At 36.6% G+C, this 17,277-nt stretch overlaps 1 protein-coding gene across 1 annotated transcript; it reads left to right on the forward strand.

Annotated features, from left to right (window-relative positions):
* The first annotated feature begins 1,870 nt into the window (after positions 1-1,870).
* Positions 1,871-16,320, forward strand: Jhbp3 (Juvenile hormone binding protein 3). The gene is made up of 5 exons (XM_073988386.1): positions 1,871-2,378; positions 11,506-11,617; positions 11,819-12,056; positions 15,522-15,655; positions 15,727-16,320. The coding sequence occupies exons 2-5, from the start codon at positions 11,536-11,538 to the stop codon at positions 16,026-16,028; spliced, it is 756 nt and encodes a 251-aa protein (XP_073844487.1). The 5' UTR covers positions 1,871-2,378; positions 11,506-11,535; the 3' UTR covers positions 16,029-16,320.
* The last annotated feature ends 957 nt before the right edge of the window (positions 16,321-17,277 follow it).

Raw genomic sequence — 17,277 nt, forward strand, 5'->3', positions numbered from 1 at the left:
ATTTCTTGTAGTTTTTACCCAATTTTTAGGGCCACTTCTTTATACACCTGTCATACAGCTATCCGGCAAATCCGATTTCAGTATATTTTCAGATTTTTTCCAAAGGCATGTCAAGTTCAAAGATGGGCTATATCGGTCCACATTTTGGTCTAGCCCCCATTTAGGTTTTAGCTACATTTTTTGACAGAATTACTTGTAATTTGACAGTGGTCACCAAATTGTCAACATAGGTCAACGAGGGTCCATGTTTTTGTATAGACCCAATAAACGGTACCTCACGATATTCGGTATTTTGAGGATTTTAGCTACATTTGTTGACCGAACTTCCTGTAATTTGGCATTTCCAGTGGTCACAAAACTTTTCCACCAAAAATTGTCAACGTGAATCTAACTAGGCGTTTACACCAGACAGTTTGTCTTCAAATACAACTCTGATTTACTAACACATACATACATTTCTCGGTTGTCTTCCAGCTGTCCTTCATTTTTCCACAGACAGCCGGGTTAACAAATTTTTGACATTTTCGTGAAAAAGAAGTGAGATGATAATTCAAATGTGCTGAAAACAAAAGAATATGTAAAAAAACAAAACGTGTGAACGGAAAACGAAAAGAAATCGATGATTTTCATTCATAATTTTACAACTGTTTTTGCAGTTGTCTGGACGCCTACGTCACACAGGGAAGTTTTGGGCTTTTGACAATCAATACATGAACTCAACTGTCTTTTCATTTGTAAACGCAGGATATGTGTTGATATAGCCCCTTATACCGGTACCTACCGATTTTAGCTATATTGAGGGTTTTCGTTACATTTTTTACCAAACTCTCTATAATTTGTTATTTCAGGTTGCCTGCGATACTGAAACTGAAATTGTCAACATAGGTCCACGTTTTTGTATAGCCCCCCCATATACCTCCTGATTTTCGGTATTTTGAGGATTTTAGCAACATTTTTAACAGAACTAGCCTAGTGGTTACAACACTTCTCCACCACGTTCACGTTTTTGTATGCACCCATAGAGCGGTACTAACTATTTAAGTTTTTTTATTTTCAGGGAAAATTGGATTTCCTTTGGCATTTATGGTTCCGAGTGGTTAAAAACTTCTCCATCAAAAATTGTTTACATAGGTCCACGTTAGCCCCATATAAGGTTAATCCCCCATATAATGGTGCGGTATTTTCAAATTTGTGGGCATTGTTACTTTCCTAACAGAAAGAAAATTAATCTATATATATAAAAATGGTGTAAAAAATGTATAGTAATTCATAAAATGAGAACGGCTAGGCCGATTTCTGTAAAATTTTTTGTCAGTTATTCGCATTTTAGAGGAGAAGGTCTTTACGGAAGAAAATTTTGGAAAATCCCTCTGGAAAAGTCGGAAAATTGGAAAAATGGAAAATTGAGTTTTTGTATGAAATTTTATTCCTTAATAGCGAGACGAAGTTCGCCGGGTCCGCTAGTTATTCTATATAAGTTTACATTATTTCATGGTGGAGGGTAGAAAGAATTAAATGAAAAGAAAGCTTACAATCAACATGTGTATGTCAAAAAATGCTCGTCACTGTGCATAAACAATTATATCATTATCTAACATTTGTTTCTGGAAGAAGCTTTTAATATTAAGTAACAGCAAAATTCACAACAGAGATTTCTAAACCCATCCACATATCTCTTAATTAATAATTAACAATCGATTTTAAGAACAAAAAAACAGCAGATTTAAAAATATTGTCTTCAATCCGCAAATACTCAATTAACCAGATTTTGTTTATACAAAATTAATCAATGGTGACTTTTCAATTTTCTTAGAGCTTAATGGTCGAATACAAAAAGAATAAAAAACGTCGTTGACAATATTCAATTGATATGCATGTACTCGTATGTGTTTTAAGAACATAAATAAATACAAAGTAATTTGTGGCAGCCCAATAGGAAATTTAAAGATTTGTAAAAAGGAGTTTGCAAAAAATATAATTTCCAATTGGGTTCAAGTAGCAGCCAACGATCGATGTTAGTTGGAAGCTGTTGCTTCTACGAATTTGCTGCCACCACATTAGCTACTGTTCTGCTGCTACTGCACACAACCGACCGACTACAATGGCCCGAGAGCACAACAAACTACAGCCACAAACGAATGAAAAATTCTATAAATTGATTTGAAATGCTGCTTTTCATTGCAGTTTGTTACGGTATTCTATTCTATCGTTTAATAATTTCGGCTATCGATGTGATTTCGTATCTGTTCTACGGACAATAAACAACTTCAATTTGTAAAACAAAAAAAAACTTTTTGGCTCAAGGATAACAAAATTACAATTTTTCGGAATAACATTCAAATCAATTGCAACGATTTCAGTTAAATACTAATAATAAAGTGAGTTCAGTGTTGTGGAATACAAAAAAAAATCTAATTGAAAAAATTGGATCAAATGAGAATAAAACTAAATACAGAACAAAATATGAATTTAATAAAAATATGCTAAAAACTTATCAAAAGTACAAACATATTTAAATTCAAAGTCAGAAAAACGTGTTTAAAATAAAGCAATTCATGTGATCAAGTGAACAATTTGCGGTATAAAGATTACCTTATGCCTTTTATCTTTATATCCTGTCTTTGCAGAATTAAAATTTGGCATTATGTGTACCTACATAAATTACAACAATGCTATTTATACAAGTTGCATGCACTTCCTCTATGCTCATAGGATTAAACAATAAATTAAAAACGTACTTTTGGAGGGCTCCTTAAATTGTCGAAGTCCTTGAGAATTAATTGTAGCTTTGAAGAAAATTCCACATTTATGAAGTGATGTTTTTATAATTTTTAAAACTTTTTTGAATATTGAAGAATTGTGCTGCACTAATATTTTTTAATAACGAAATTATAGAATGGATGATATATTAAGGAAACAGTTGAGACAAAAAGTTCTAAAAACGCAACAAAATTCTGAAAACCCTTAAATAAATCATTTTTGGGCAAGAAGGATCGACGAAACCTTTTTTGCCCACAAATTATTTATTTTTATAATTTTGTTGCCTTTTATCAAGACTTTTTTGTGGGCGTTCCCAATAACTTGATATATGTTTGGACTAAATATTACGAAGTCAAAAGTCTTGAAAAAGTTTTTATCCACTAGTCATTTTAGTTGCTAGCCGTATGTTTATATCCGCAGCCTTTAGGCAAACGATGGTATATACAATTGGTGCGAATTAAATACTACCTTTCGACCTTATATTTGGAAGTAATCCGTTTCAGACAATTTGATGTCGAATTAGCCTTTTCTGTCTGGCTGATGTGCACTATAACTCTCGAACGGATTTATCGATTTATCGCATCTGGTAATATTTAGTGCCAGCATAGATTAAGGTCAAAGATCCTTCCTTCACAAAAAAAGAAATAAGTAAGAACAGCATTAAGCCGGGCCAAACTTTTAATACCCTCCACCACGAACTGTATTAGTTTCCCTTCGTTTATGAAAGTACTAAGCTCTTCCTCTTATTGCAGTAGTAGTATATCCCAACTGATAATACTCCCTTCAAAAGAGCTCATATTGTGCGTCATTGTAGTTTATTCCATAACACGGATCAATATTTACAATTTTCCTAATTGAGCTTTTGAACTCCTGGCAACACACAATATTAAATTACAGCAATCTCGGTTCGAAAATTTGACAAAAAAAGAACTTCGAAATACATAAAATTGGGCAATACCGACTAGACTTAAAACTGGATATATATATGGACAGTTTGTTTGCGAGTAAGTTTTCTATCTTCTGGGAACACAAAAATCCAATTAACGACCAATTCGGTAGAAAAATGTAACTAAAAAAACCATAAATGGTGGGTACGCTTCTATGGGGGATATACCAAAACCTGAACCTATACTGTCTGATTTTTTACAAAGGAAATTTTTTGTACTTGTGTAAATGTCTTTTACCTTTAGCGACGACTAGATTCCAAATTTCAGTTATTCCGTTAAAATAATGTGGCTAAAACTTTCAAAACACCGAAAATCGAAGGGTATCGTTCTATGGGGGCTATATGAAGACGTGGGTCTATACCGACAAATTTCCCCAACAAAGTCTAAATACCAAATTTAAACCATTTTCGGTGGGATATTGGAGCCAAAACCTTTAAAATACCGAACATTTGGAGGGGCAGTTCTACGGGGGCTATATGAAGACGTGGAGCAATACCGAAAAATTTAGCAAAGTTCACACATTTCGGTGGGATAAGGCCACAATCTTCAAAATATATACCGAAAATCGTGAGGTACTATATGAATACGGGACCCATACCGACAAATTTCAGGTGGAAAGTTTAACACCCTCCTATATGAAGTCATGGACCTATACCGACGAATTTCAGGTGGGAAGTTTTATAACCCCAACGAAGACCAAATACCAAATTTCAGCCATTTCGGTGGGATATTGAGGCCACAATCGTCATAATACATATCGAAAATCGGGAGATACTGTTATTTGATGGCTATATGAAGGCATGGCCCTATACCGGCAAATTTCAGGTGGGAAGTTTTATACCCCCAACGAACACTAAATACTAAAACCATCGAGAGGTACTGTTCTATGGAGGCTAACTACCAAATTTCAGCCATTCAGGTGTTATAATGAGTCTACAACCTTCAAAATACCGAAAATCGGGAGGTACAGTTCAATGGGGCTATATCAAAACGTGGACCGATATAGCCCATTTTCAATACCAAATATCCTAGGAGTAATATATGCTTCTACTACCAAATTACAAAGCTCTATCTAAAAAATTTAGAGCTGTATCTTGATTTCAACAGTCAAACGAACGGTAGGACAGACGGAGATAGTTATATCGACTTAGAATTTTATGCTGATATATGTATGTATATTCTTATGTACTTTATAGGGTCTCCGACGAATATTTCAATGTGTTACAAACAGAATGACAAAGTTAATTCTACTCCCATATTATGGTGGAGAATAAAAAGTAAAAAAAAAGTCGGAGAAACCAAAAGGAGTGCGCCGAACTTGACCTTAAAGTCGCGTAATAACTCTCTGGAGCGCGTAATAACTCTCGAACGAATCAACCGATTTCGTTCAAAATTTAACCTTCGTAATATTTTGCCCAAACCCAAACCGAGCCAAAAATACCTCGACTCCGACTCCAAACGAAATTTTTTCACGACTCCGGCTCCGAGTCCGATAGTGAATTCTTATACCTCTAAAAGTGAATAAAATATGCACAAATTTTGAACTTTTTCGTATATTTTGGCCTATATAGGCTAATGTGTTAGTTTATCCTTACTACTCTAATGAATATAGAAAGGATATTCGTTCGAATACATTCGAACATATCAATATTGTTTCTGCCGAATCTTACATTGAAAAACAGCAAAGTTAGAACGTTTGTGTCGGTTTTCCTTTTTTGCACGAGAATATTCTGGACGGAATTCTTCCGCTTCTATTTTTCTTCTTCTATTTTCTCAATGATTGATGGGGGTCATTCATTATGTCATAACTCAGGAATTTCAGCTATGGGATCCTTTGGGGGTTCTCCATAGGCGCTTTCATTCCGAGCAGAAATTTTTCCACCCCTAGATCTTGACTTCAATTTTGTGTCACAGGGTATTTAGTAGGATTTCCCATAGAGACCACAATGACTTTAATAGAAGACAAGGATGACTTCTCATAAAAACAAGATGAGAATACCAATAGACCTTTGTGAGGTCCAATCTTAATTCGATTGTCATAGAACTTTACTTTTAATTAACTTTACTTAAAAAACTTTACTTTTGTTTGCAAAAATGTAAAGAAATTGGATCAACAAAATAGGGATGACTAGACTACACTTGAGGATAGTAAATATCCTGTAAATTGTCCCTTAACTTAGTATAACATACCGTTTGCATATATGTTTTCTTATACCTTTATTTTAAAATAAATAATGGTTTTTAAAAAAATGTTCTTGTTCAAAATTTTATGTTATATTTCTATAACGTGGAAAAAATTTTGCCCGGAGTCGGAGTCGAGTTATTTTTTTCGACTCCGACTCCGACTCCAGCAAAATTGCTCGACTCCGACTCGTAGACTCCGACTCCGAAACCCTGGCCCAAACTTAGTTTAAGTTCGAAGATGGGCCATATCGGTCCACTCCTAGGGTACCTACCCCACACATGTTCAACATTTTCGCCAAAATTGTGCGCTGGGTAACTCACGACGAAATAACAGATTTGGTCAATACTTTGCACATCGTAATATATCCACCAGAAATACGTATATCAGGTTCGACGGTACAGAGAGAAAATGACCCGACAGCTATAAAACACCCTACGACCACCATGAACAGAATCGGATTCTGCGTTGGTCCTAACTTTGCATATAGTAGTATTTCTAAGAATTGTCGAAGATGGTTCTTATTGGTCCACTCCTTCCGGTACCTACACAATAAATCTTAAAAACTGATCGTTAAAATGGTGCGTTCGATGCCTCTTGAACAGCCGAGAGCAACAGTTTGAACTAACGAAACTTTGGATCTCATAATATTATCGGTCTGCTCCTGAGGGCACATCCCTTACAAACGTTCAAGTTTGTTTAAGTGCAATTTAGGGTCTGTTCGAGAATCGTTTGTAAATTTTTACCGAACGTACTCCTTTTGGTCCTGCTTACAGCGATACTAAGGCCGGAACAATTTGTATGGAAGGAAAAACACCTTATCGGGCCCTCCACGTTTCTGATTCTTGGGATTGTACTGAGCAAAAAAGTCCACTAGACCATTTTTTAACAGTGAATATCGAGCCTCCCGATTTAGACATGAAGTTTTTTATCTACAAGGCCAAAACTGCCTGAATCAGCTTTCCAATGCTTTAATTATTGTGTTGGCTATAATATTTGTCTTAGAGTTGGATCGAAAATCTCAATGGTTTGGCTGTTATATGCCAAAATATCCAAAAAAAGTGGATAAAAAAAACTTCAAAATGGGGAGACTCAGTTTTCACCGCAGACATATGGTCTAGTGGTATTTTTTGGCTCAGTACAATCCCAGGAATCAGAAACGCGAAGGGCCCAGTTCAAATAGCCTATCCCTATGTTTTTGTGTAGCCGGTATTCGATCTCTTCATATCTATGTCGACAAAGCCCACTGATACTTTTTTACTTAACTGTAGAGAAGTTTTTTGATCACTGGGAACGCTAAATGCCAAATTACGAGTAGGTATATTTAAGTCGACCAGATAATGTAGCTGCTATTCATCTACGAAATTGACCTACCTGTAAAATTGTCGCGTCCTATATCAATTTCTTTGGCACTACCTAAACTCTAGCAACTTCACTTGCAAACAAAACCAAATTTTTCTCACTGCTATGCGTTCGTCGATTCTCGACGAAAAAGCACATAACTAATTTGCATACTACAGCAATAAACAACATTTTGACGGTGCCCGGTCTCACAATTAATAGTCAGGCTTAATCCCATAGTCGTTGTTTTAATATTTTATTAAAACAACTTGCAAGTGAAGTTGCTAGAGTTTAGGTAGTGCCAAAGAAATTCTCGATCAGAGTGTTTCTTTGCGCACGTATCTATTTGAGCTAGCAATTGACACTTGGGTATAAAAAGTTTCTTGTTGAAAAACAAGAAATAAGGGAACTGATGAAGATCTGTGGCGAGATCTGAAACTATAGTATTCCCTGCCTTACCCCTTGGTAAACATCGCCAATTTTTTCCCACTAATAAATTAAAGTTGTTTTAATAAAATATTAAAGCAACGACTATGGGATTAAGCCTGACTATTTTGAAAAACAAAATAGAAGTCGTCATCCCAAACAAAAAACGCCAACCCTCCTAGTCGAATATTACCATTACCCGGCATTTAGAAATGACATTATTGGCCAGACAATAGCAAAAATGCAAACCTTTTTCACCAATACATTTATAAATTTTTATATAGTATGGCCAATACTGTCTGTGTGTAATCGCCTAGTTAAACGAACCATTATTTTTCAAATCGGTTATAAAAATGATTATAAAAATATGAGTTATGCAATTTTTTGTGTTTTAAGTGGTTGGTTTTTGCGTGTGTATATTTTGTATTTTTTAACGTTCGAACAGCCATGCGTATAAATAATAAGTGGTTCTATGGTATGGTTATTATTACTTATACGCATGGCTGTTCAAACGTAATCATAAATATAACTTAGCCACTTGTTAATCGATTTACAAAATTAATGGCTAGTTTGAAAGATAGTAAAGGAGTTATTTTTAATTACAGGTAGTATAGAGTATGACGCAAAAAAATCAACTCGATCGGAGCAAAATTGCCTGAGATATGAGCATTGAAAAGAAACAATTTATTGTGATTTGTATGTAGCATGGAATCTTTAAACGCGAGTTTCTCAAAATGGCATTTTTGAAGTCGGTGCCAACGATAGCTCGAAAACGAATTGACCGATCTGCATATGGTTTGGTGAGCTTATTATATACATAAAAATCTTTTCTTTAAGAGAAACAGATTTTTTTAATTTTTGCCCGATCTTTGGACAAAAAAATTTAGTTAAAATCGAAATTTTGATTTTGACAGCTCACAATTTTTTAAAATCGATTTTTTAAAATTTTGTTTCACTCAAAGACTAGATAGATTATTAGGTTCTTAAAACGCCCACAAAAATATACCAAGATCAGCAGATCCGTTTTCGAGCTATCGTTGACACCGCAAAACGCTTTTACAGAAAAAGGGTTTCGCAGGTAGCCATTTACCACTAGACTACGCAATATTTTTCAACAACAAAAATTCCAAATATTGTATAAGATGTGCCCTTTCAGATGAAATATCTTCTAATTTACCCTCTACTTTCACCCACCACTGTCAGAATTTCTTCCACAGTGTTATCGGATGTGTGTTCGTTTTGGCCTCTTCTTCCAGGTCCTTCGACATAGTTTATTTGGATTTATAACCTCCACCGTTATATCGTAACACAGCGAAATATTCGTCGGAGGCCCTATAAAATGTATATGTATGTACATTAGACTGTCGCACTGAATTTGCGGATTTGATCATGCGAACTTTTATGTGAATAGCAGCCGAAACGCTACACACTCGGCCAAGTGTACGAACATTAAGGGTTGTTTAAACGCTAACATGTGCACCACCATCTGTTCTTTATTTTGTTGAGCACACAACCCTAGAATTTGTAGTCGGACACACACACTCTGAGCCACCGTACTCATAACATAGTAAGGAGTAATATAAGTAGTTTTTTTTTTTTTTTTGTTTACATTACTTTATAATGGGTTATATAATGACTAACGGATCCGAATTTTTGCTGGGTAGTAATTTGTATGGGGCCAAAGGTGCATTTTCACGAAAATTCCCTAAAAGCCGCATTTATGGTCCAATTGATGAACATGTTTTACCCGTTCAATGTTGTGGCTATATAGGGCCCAAAATACCCAAAATTGGCCTATCGTAGCTATATCAAAATCCGATCCGATCTTTACAATTTTTTGTAGGATTAGTTTTTTAGCCTTTTCTAGTCTGTCAATCCGCCCGTCCGTCTGTTGAAATCAAGATACAGCTCGCAATTTTTAAGATAGAGCTTTACAATTTGGTACAGAAGGCACCATTACTCCTAGGATATTTTGTATTGACATTTTGTATTGTATGATGGTCTGAGACTGATATAGCCCCCATATAAGACCTCCCGATTTCCGATATTATGAAGGTTTTAGCCTCATTGTCACAACGAAATAATGGGTGCAATTTGGTATTTTGTCTTCGTTGGGGGTAAAAACTTTCCACCTGAAATTTGTCGGTATAGGTCCACATCTTCATATAGCCTCCATGGAACTGTAGATCCCAATTTTCGCTATTTTGAAGGTTGTGGCCACAATATCCAACCGAATTGGCTGAATTTGGCATTTAATCTTCGTTGGGGATATAAAACTTTCCACCTGAAATTTGTCGGTATAGGTCCACATCTTCGTATAGTCTCCATGGAACTGTAGCTCCCGATTTTCGGTGTTTTGAAGGTTGTGAACTCGATAACCGACCGAAATGCCTGAAATTTGGCATTTAATCTTCGTTGGGGGTATAAAACCTGTCACCTGAAATTTGTCGCTAGTGGTCCACATCTTCATATAGCCTCCATTGAACTTTAGCTCCTGAGTTACGGTATTTTGAAGGTTCGGCGTAAAAGACTTTTAACCTAAAATTTGTCGGTATAGATCCACGTCTTTATAAAGCCACCATAGAACTGTAGATCCCGATTTTCGCTATTTTGAAGGTTGTGGCATCAATATCCAACCAAAATGGCTGAAATTTGTCATTTAGTCTTCGCTGAAGCTATAAAACTTTCCACCTGAAATTTGTCAGTATAGGTCTACGTCTTCATATAGGCCCCATAGAACGGTGTCTCCCGATTTTAGGTATTTTGAAGGTTGTGACCTTAATATCACAACGAAATGTCTGAAATTTGGCATTTAATCTTCGTTGTCGGTATAAAACTTTCCATCTGAAATTTGTCGGTATAGGTCCACGTCTTTATTAAGCCCCCATAGAACTGTAGCTCCCGATTTTCGCTGTTTTGAAGATTGTGGCCTCAATATCCAACCGAAATGACGGAAATTCGGCATCTAATCTTCGTTAGGGTAGAATAACCTGAAATTTGTCGGAATTGGTCCATATCTTCATATAGCCTCCATAGAACTGTAGATCGCGATTCTCGATTTAAGATGTTTTGAAGATGTTAGTCACATTTTTCTACCGAATTGGTTATTAATTGGAATTTTGTGTTCCCAGAAGGTAGAGAACTTCCTCGCAAAAAAACTATCTATGTATATCTGGGTTTTGGTCAATATTATGTAGTTCGAGGCTATTTGGTCAAATTTTCTGAACAATGCGGACATTATTGGAAGTACCTTCAACGTCAATACTAACAGAAATTTTAAATAAATTGTTATTACCATCTCCATCGAAGAGACCGCAGTCGTTGTTTTCGTTGGATAACCTCCGATCCCTCATCAGCGTTGCTCAAATAGAGTTTGTTTCTTAAGTCTTTCATTCCTCGAATAAATTGTGCTTTCATTTTTACAAATTATTAATTAATTCACATTTTAGAAAGGAAATGAATGAAAAATTGGCACAAAATCAAATCATTTCATTGAAACAACAACACAAAAATACTGAGAAATTCACATGCATCTCACGTTTCACGTTGTACTGGGAAGCATTAAACAATCTAACAACAAATCTTATTTGCTTTACAACAACTGAATAAGAATGAAAATGTAAAAGTAATTAAATTTTATTTGAATAATATTCATTTCCCATTATTATAATTATTATGGGATGAAATGATGATAGGTTGTTATCTGACTTTGATTTGATTAGATTTTATGCCCATTAAAAATTAACACTATAAAAAAGATGTTATGGCAGCTGAGGTGTTGAAAATCTATTCGAATGAAATTGTTAAATTGTAATAATTAAAATTAATAAACTATTTTTTTAATTGCAGTCACACGAAACGCCACCACCCCAAGTCAAGATGATGAAGTCAACCCTAACAGCAATTGGATTGTTTCTGATTATTGCACAAATGACAACAACAATATGTGCTGTAACAATGCGTAAGTAGTAATTAAAATAAAGAAACTAGTTACAGTGAAACCTAATGTCACGAATAGAACTCTAATATATGGGCAAAATTCTAAGAGCAATATCATGTTGTTTCTACGGCGAACCACATTTCATATTTGAATTATTTTGTTATTTAAATTATTATTTATTAAAATATTTTATTATTTCTTTATTTTTATTTTCTTCTCCAGCCGACTACATAAAAGTCTGTTCTCGCAATGATCCAAAGATAAACGAATGTATTAAGAATACCGTTCACAACATGCGACCCTACCTCAAGGATGGCATCAAAGAATTGAATGTGCCTGCTATGGAACCCTTGTTCATCGGCGATCTCAATATATTGGAAGGTGGCAGTTCGGGCATTAATGTAAAGGCGAAAGATTTGAATATTTATGGAGCATCGAATTTTGAAATTAAAAAACTCAAGTAAGTGGGAATTTTTTTTAATGGAGCATTAAAGTCGGCTTTGGCTACAAGTAATTATCCTCATCTTGTGAGTGTACGAACTTTTTACATCCTCCACCAAATAGGAACAATAGGTTTCTTTCGTTTATGAAAGTACTAAGCTCTTCCTCTACGTCAAGGCTTATCCTTTGAAGGAGCAGAATATTCTAACTGAGGATAGTCAATTTATATTGATAATTTTGGCGGTTTCCTACCCATTGAGAGTCCAAAATACCAAGTTAGATTCACTTCAGAGATCATATGTGGCGTCATCGTTGTTCTTTCCAAAACATGAACCTATATTTACAATGTTCCAAATTGAGCTTTTGTGTCCTCTGACAATACGCAGTGCAATTTTACAGTAATATGTACATCAAATTAGGCGATATCGGGTCATGGGGCTAGACTAAAACCTGGTAAGTTTTCCATCTTCTGGGAACACAGAAAAAAATAGTCGCTTCTTCAAATCTGCAAAATGTCAGTCTTTTCCTTCAACCTTCAAACTGACAAAAATTTTCTTCAGGAATATTGTATGCCCCCATCGAGGACTAAATATCAAATTTCATCCATTTCAGTTCAATAATGCCAAAAATCGTGAGGTACCCTTCTATGAGAGCTATATGAAAATGAGGACCTATACCGACAAATTTCTTGTATACAGCCAACGAAGACTAAATTCAAAATTTCAGCGATTTCGGTGCTATATTAATGTCACAACCTTGAAAATGCCGAAAATCGGGAGGTACTGTTCTATGTGGGCTACATGAAAACGTAGACCTATACCAACAATTCTCATCTGGAATGTTTTATACCCAATCGAAGACTTAATACACAATTTCAGTCATTGCGGTTTGGTATTGACACTGAAACCTTCAAAATACCAAAAATCGGGAGGTACGTTCTATGGGGGCTATACAAAGACGTGGACCTATATGAAGACTAAATGTAAAATTTCAGTCATTTATGTGGGATATTGAGGCCACAACTTCAAAATACCGAAAGTCGGGATATAGCCCATTTTGAAAGGTCTTGGACCGACTGGTCTTGGGGCTGGTCTTGGGGCTGGCTTATGCTTCAGGACCTGATAGTATTTCCATGGTTCCATAAGCAGCACAGCACTACAGCAGCGCTGTATCCCATCTCCACACATATTGGTCGAGGACAGTTTTATTGGAGCTCGACTTATAAAAAGCCTTTGATACCGTCAAGTACTTCACGATGTTTGAGGATATTGAGCAGACTATCCTCCGGCCAAGTTTGAAACGTTGGATAACCAACTATATGCGTATACTAGTCGTACGTGGAATTCAGGAACAAGAAGTCCAAGCCTCGTAGAGTGAAACAAGGAGATTCGAAAGGTGAAGCGATATGCCCGGAACTGTTTAAAAGTCAAAGCCTCGTTGAGTGAGACAGGGAGTTCCTAAAGGTGGAGTGATATCCTCGGAACTGATTAACCTCTACCTCTTCTGTATTCCATGCCTTCCAGACGGCATTGAGATCATTATGTATGCGGATGGCTGTGCAATCTTGGTGTCGGCTACCACCTTTACATCATTTGTGAAAAGCTTAAATCCTTTTTGATCGATTTTACCAACTTTTTCCATTCGAGTGATATGCAAACATTCGCCGTTAAATCTATGGCCGGCCACCCTATTCAGTTCATGGACTAGGGAGATGAGCACAGACCTGAATGTCTTGGTCGATTCCGAACAGGAACTACTCCAAGATTCTAGAGGTCATATTCGACAGTGTATTCACGTCGACCCCGCATGAGGACTTAGTTCCTACATAGCAGCTATTTGCGACAAGCCGAGATGTAGGAACTAAGTCCTCAAGTCCATAGCCGGCAGTACTTGGGGTGTAGACATAAAAACGTTGTTGACCACATCCCAGTGTGGTCCGGGAATATAAGTGCAACGCAATGGAAGAATTTTCAAACCTGTTAGAATGCCCCCCCCCCTGAGAACTGCAACAGGGTGCCTTCGCATATAATCAGTAAACCATCTGCACGAGGAGACAAAGAGTCTTCCAGTACTGCAACACATTGGCATGCTTTCGTTGCAGTACTTACTCGGGTGTTACCGTGAGAGCCATCCCAATCGCCGTATGGTGGATAAGACCTCTACCCAAGTATGTTAGGAGGGATCTCCATGATCTAGAGAAATAGGTCCAACGCTCTTCTGTATGCGACGTCATTTATTTTCGTGACTACCTTGTAGGGGCCTTCCCAGTGCGTTTGGAGTTTGGGGCATAGTCCTTTTTTTCGGTTCTGGGTTGAACAATAGTACCAGTTGCCCTTCTTGGAACCCATCAGTATTTGCCGCTCGATCGTACCTCGCTTTCATGCGGTTGCTGACCATTTTTATCCGATGGCGTACTGCATCGTGGACTTCACTGAAAGAGTTTTGACTGTTTTCATCAGTTTACAAGAGAGAACCCCTAGATCAAAAAGCATATTATGCAGGTTTAAATAACATCCACACGTTTGCAATCGCAGATGGTAAACCAACTATCGTGTAAATGCGGTCCTCGGAGAACGTCCCCCATTTATCGCAGCTGAGAAGTGTCAGCTGCCCCGACATACAAGAGTAGTTTTGGCTCAACTACGCTCGGGAAGGTGCAGACGTCTGATTTCGTATAGGACAAGGATCGATGACACCTTGCAAAACATCTGTCCACTTTTTCAACTGTCCTGTCTAACGTACTCATTAACTCCAGTAGGTTTGTGCAGCCATTGCAAGACCTGTTGGAGATAGAGCCAGAAACCTGATCTTTCTTACAAACTCAAACACATAATAGTCGCTGGCCGGCAGCAGTTGGGGTGCTGACAAAGAAACCTTGTTGACCTCTTAGCTGGCAATAGGCAGTACCTGCAACGATCTAGTGATAGGCTTTCCCCACCCATGTACGTCGGGAGAGATCTTCATAATCTGGAGAGAGATGTGAAAAAGGTATAAACGAGAACCTCTAGGTCCGTGAGCCTATCAGGCAGGTTTGAATAGCATTCACACTGATAAAGTTGCGCAGGTAGGCCGTACTCGAAAACCGACCTCATCCTTCGCAGCAGAAAACGCCAGTTGCCATGGCAAACACGAGTGCTTTTAGCCCAATTAAGATGTAGACGATGCAGTCACCTCAATTCATACTGTGCCTGAATTTATGGCACGATACCCAACACATGCCCTGCATGGAACCGTACGACACTCTGTTTTTGTTTATCTGTTCAGCTAAACCGTTGTAATCTGTTGCAAAAGGATCATGGATATGTCCTTAAACTACACTTTTGAACAAATTTACATTTTGTGTGGGAAAAGTGGACCGATATATGTATATTGTATATACTTGAAACTGATCTAATGGACAAATATATATAGTCAAACCCTCCTAAACTCGATCATATCCTTGCATATTAATAAATTCTATTACTTCTATACATATTTTTTCCAGAAACTCAAATAATGGTATGCGTTACGATTTCGAAATAAATTTACCACGTCTACAGGGCGAAGGAAATTATGACATCAATGGCCAAATCTTAACATTACCACTGCGCGGAAATGGACCTTTTACCGGCAATTTCAGTGAGTAAATCAAATATTAGTTATTTAACACATTCCAAAAAATAACATTTTTATTTTCTTTCCAAAATTAGCCAACTTTTATGCGTTTGTGAAAATTCTTTTTGATACGAAGCAAGTCAATGGCGAGGAATATCTTCAAATCAATAATTTAGAAGTGAAAATTCGCACCGGTAAGGGGCGTATACGCCTCGAGAATCTATTCAATGGTGACAAGGCGCTCGGAGATGTGGTCAACGATACCATCAATCAAAATTTCGAAGTATTTACCAATGAGCTGATTGGACCCATCGAAAGGGCCTTGGAGAAGAAATTCTTGGCCATATCACGGAAAATTATAGAAAATTTCACTTACAATGAATTGTTCCCTGTGTAAAGAGGGAGAGAAAAGTAAACAAAATTTGTTAATATTTAATTTCCAAGCATTGTTTTGGTAAACGTTTTTGTAAATTTGTTTTGGCAGTAATTGGTCATAATTGGTCATTGTAATTATAGCTTTATTATATTCCATATGTATTTTATAACATTTCTTTTTTTGAATTTTCTTAAATTTTCCTTACATTATATGCTCCTCTGTGTAATGCTTTAAGTTAGTAAACAATTAAAAAATAATTAATATTTTTTATATAAAAATGTAAATAAATAAAAACCGATGAATATATGCAAAATATATTTGTTTATTATTTAAGGTTAAGAAAATGTCATGTTGACTAAAGAATCCACGCCTTATGGTCTCTTTGGTCTTCACAAAAAATTTATAAAGAATCCACGCCTTGTGACCTCTTTGGTCCTCACAAAAAATCTATAAATAATCCACGGTTTATGGGCTCTTTGGTCCTCACAAAAAATCTATAAAGAATGAACGCCTTATGGCGTCTTTGGTCCTCACAAAAAATCTATAAAGAATCCATGCCTTATGGCCTCTTTGGTCCTCACATAAAATCTATAAAGAATCCACCCTTTATGGCCTCTTTGGTCCTCACAAAAAATCTATAGAAAATCCATGTCTTATGACCTCGTTGGTCCTCACAAAAAATTTTTAAAAATCCATGCCTTATGGCTTCTTTGGTCTTCACAAAAAATCTATAAAGAATCCACGCCTAATGGCTTCTTTGGCCACTACTTATGGCCTCTTTACTCCTCACAAAAAATTTATAAAGAATCCACGCCTTTCGGCCTCTTTGGTCCTCACAAAAAACTTATAAAGAATCCACGCCTTTCGGCCTCTTTGGTCCTTACAAAAAATTTATAAAGAATCCACGCCTTTCGGCCTCTTTGGTCCTTACAAAAAATTTATAAAGAATCCACGCCTTTCGGCCTCTTTGGTCCTCACAAAAAATGTATAAAGAATCCACGCCTTTCGGCCTCTTTGGTCCTCACAAAAGATTTATAAAGAATCCACGCTTTTCGGCCTCTTTGGTCCTCACAAAAAATTTATAAAGAATCCACGCCTTTCGGCCTCTTTGGTCCTCACAAAAAATTTATAAAGAAACCACGCCTTTCGACCTCTTTGGTCCTCACAAAAAATTTATAAAGACTCCACGCCTTTCGGCCTCTTTGGTCCTCACAAAAAATTTATAAAGAATCCACGCCTTTCCGCCTCTTTGGTCCTCACAAAAAATCTA

Source organism: Musca autumnalis, unplaced genomic scaffold (assembly GCF_047663935.1).
Source record: "Musca autumnalis isolate F117 unplaced genomic scaffold, ASM4766393v1 scaffold_1, whole genome shotgun sequence".
Taxonomy (NCBI): domain Eukaryota; kingdom Metazoa; phylum Arthropoda; class Insecta; order Diptera; family Muscidae; genus Musca; species Musca autumnalis.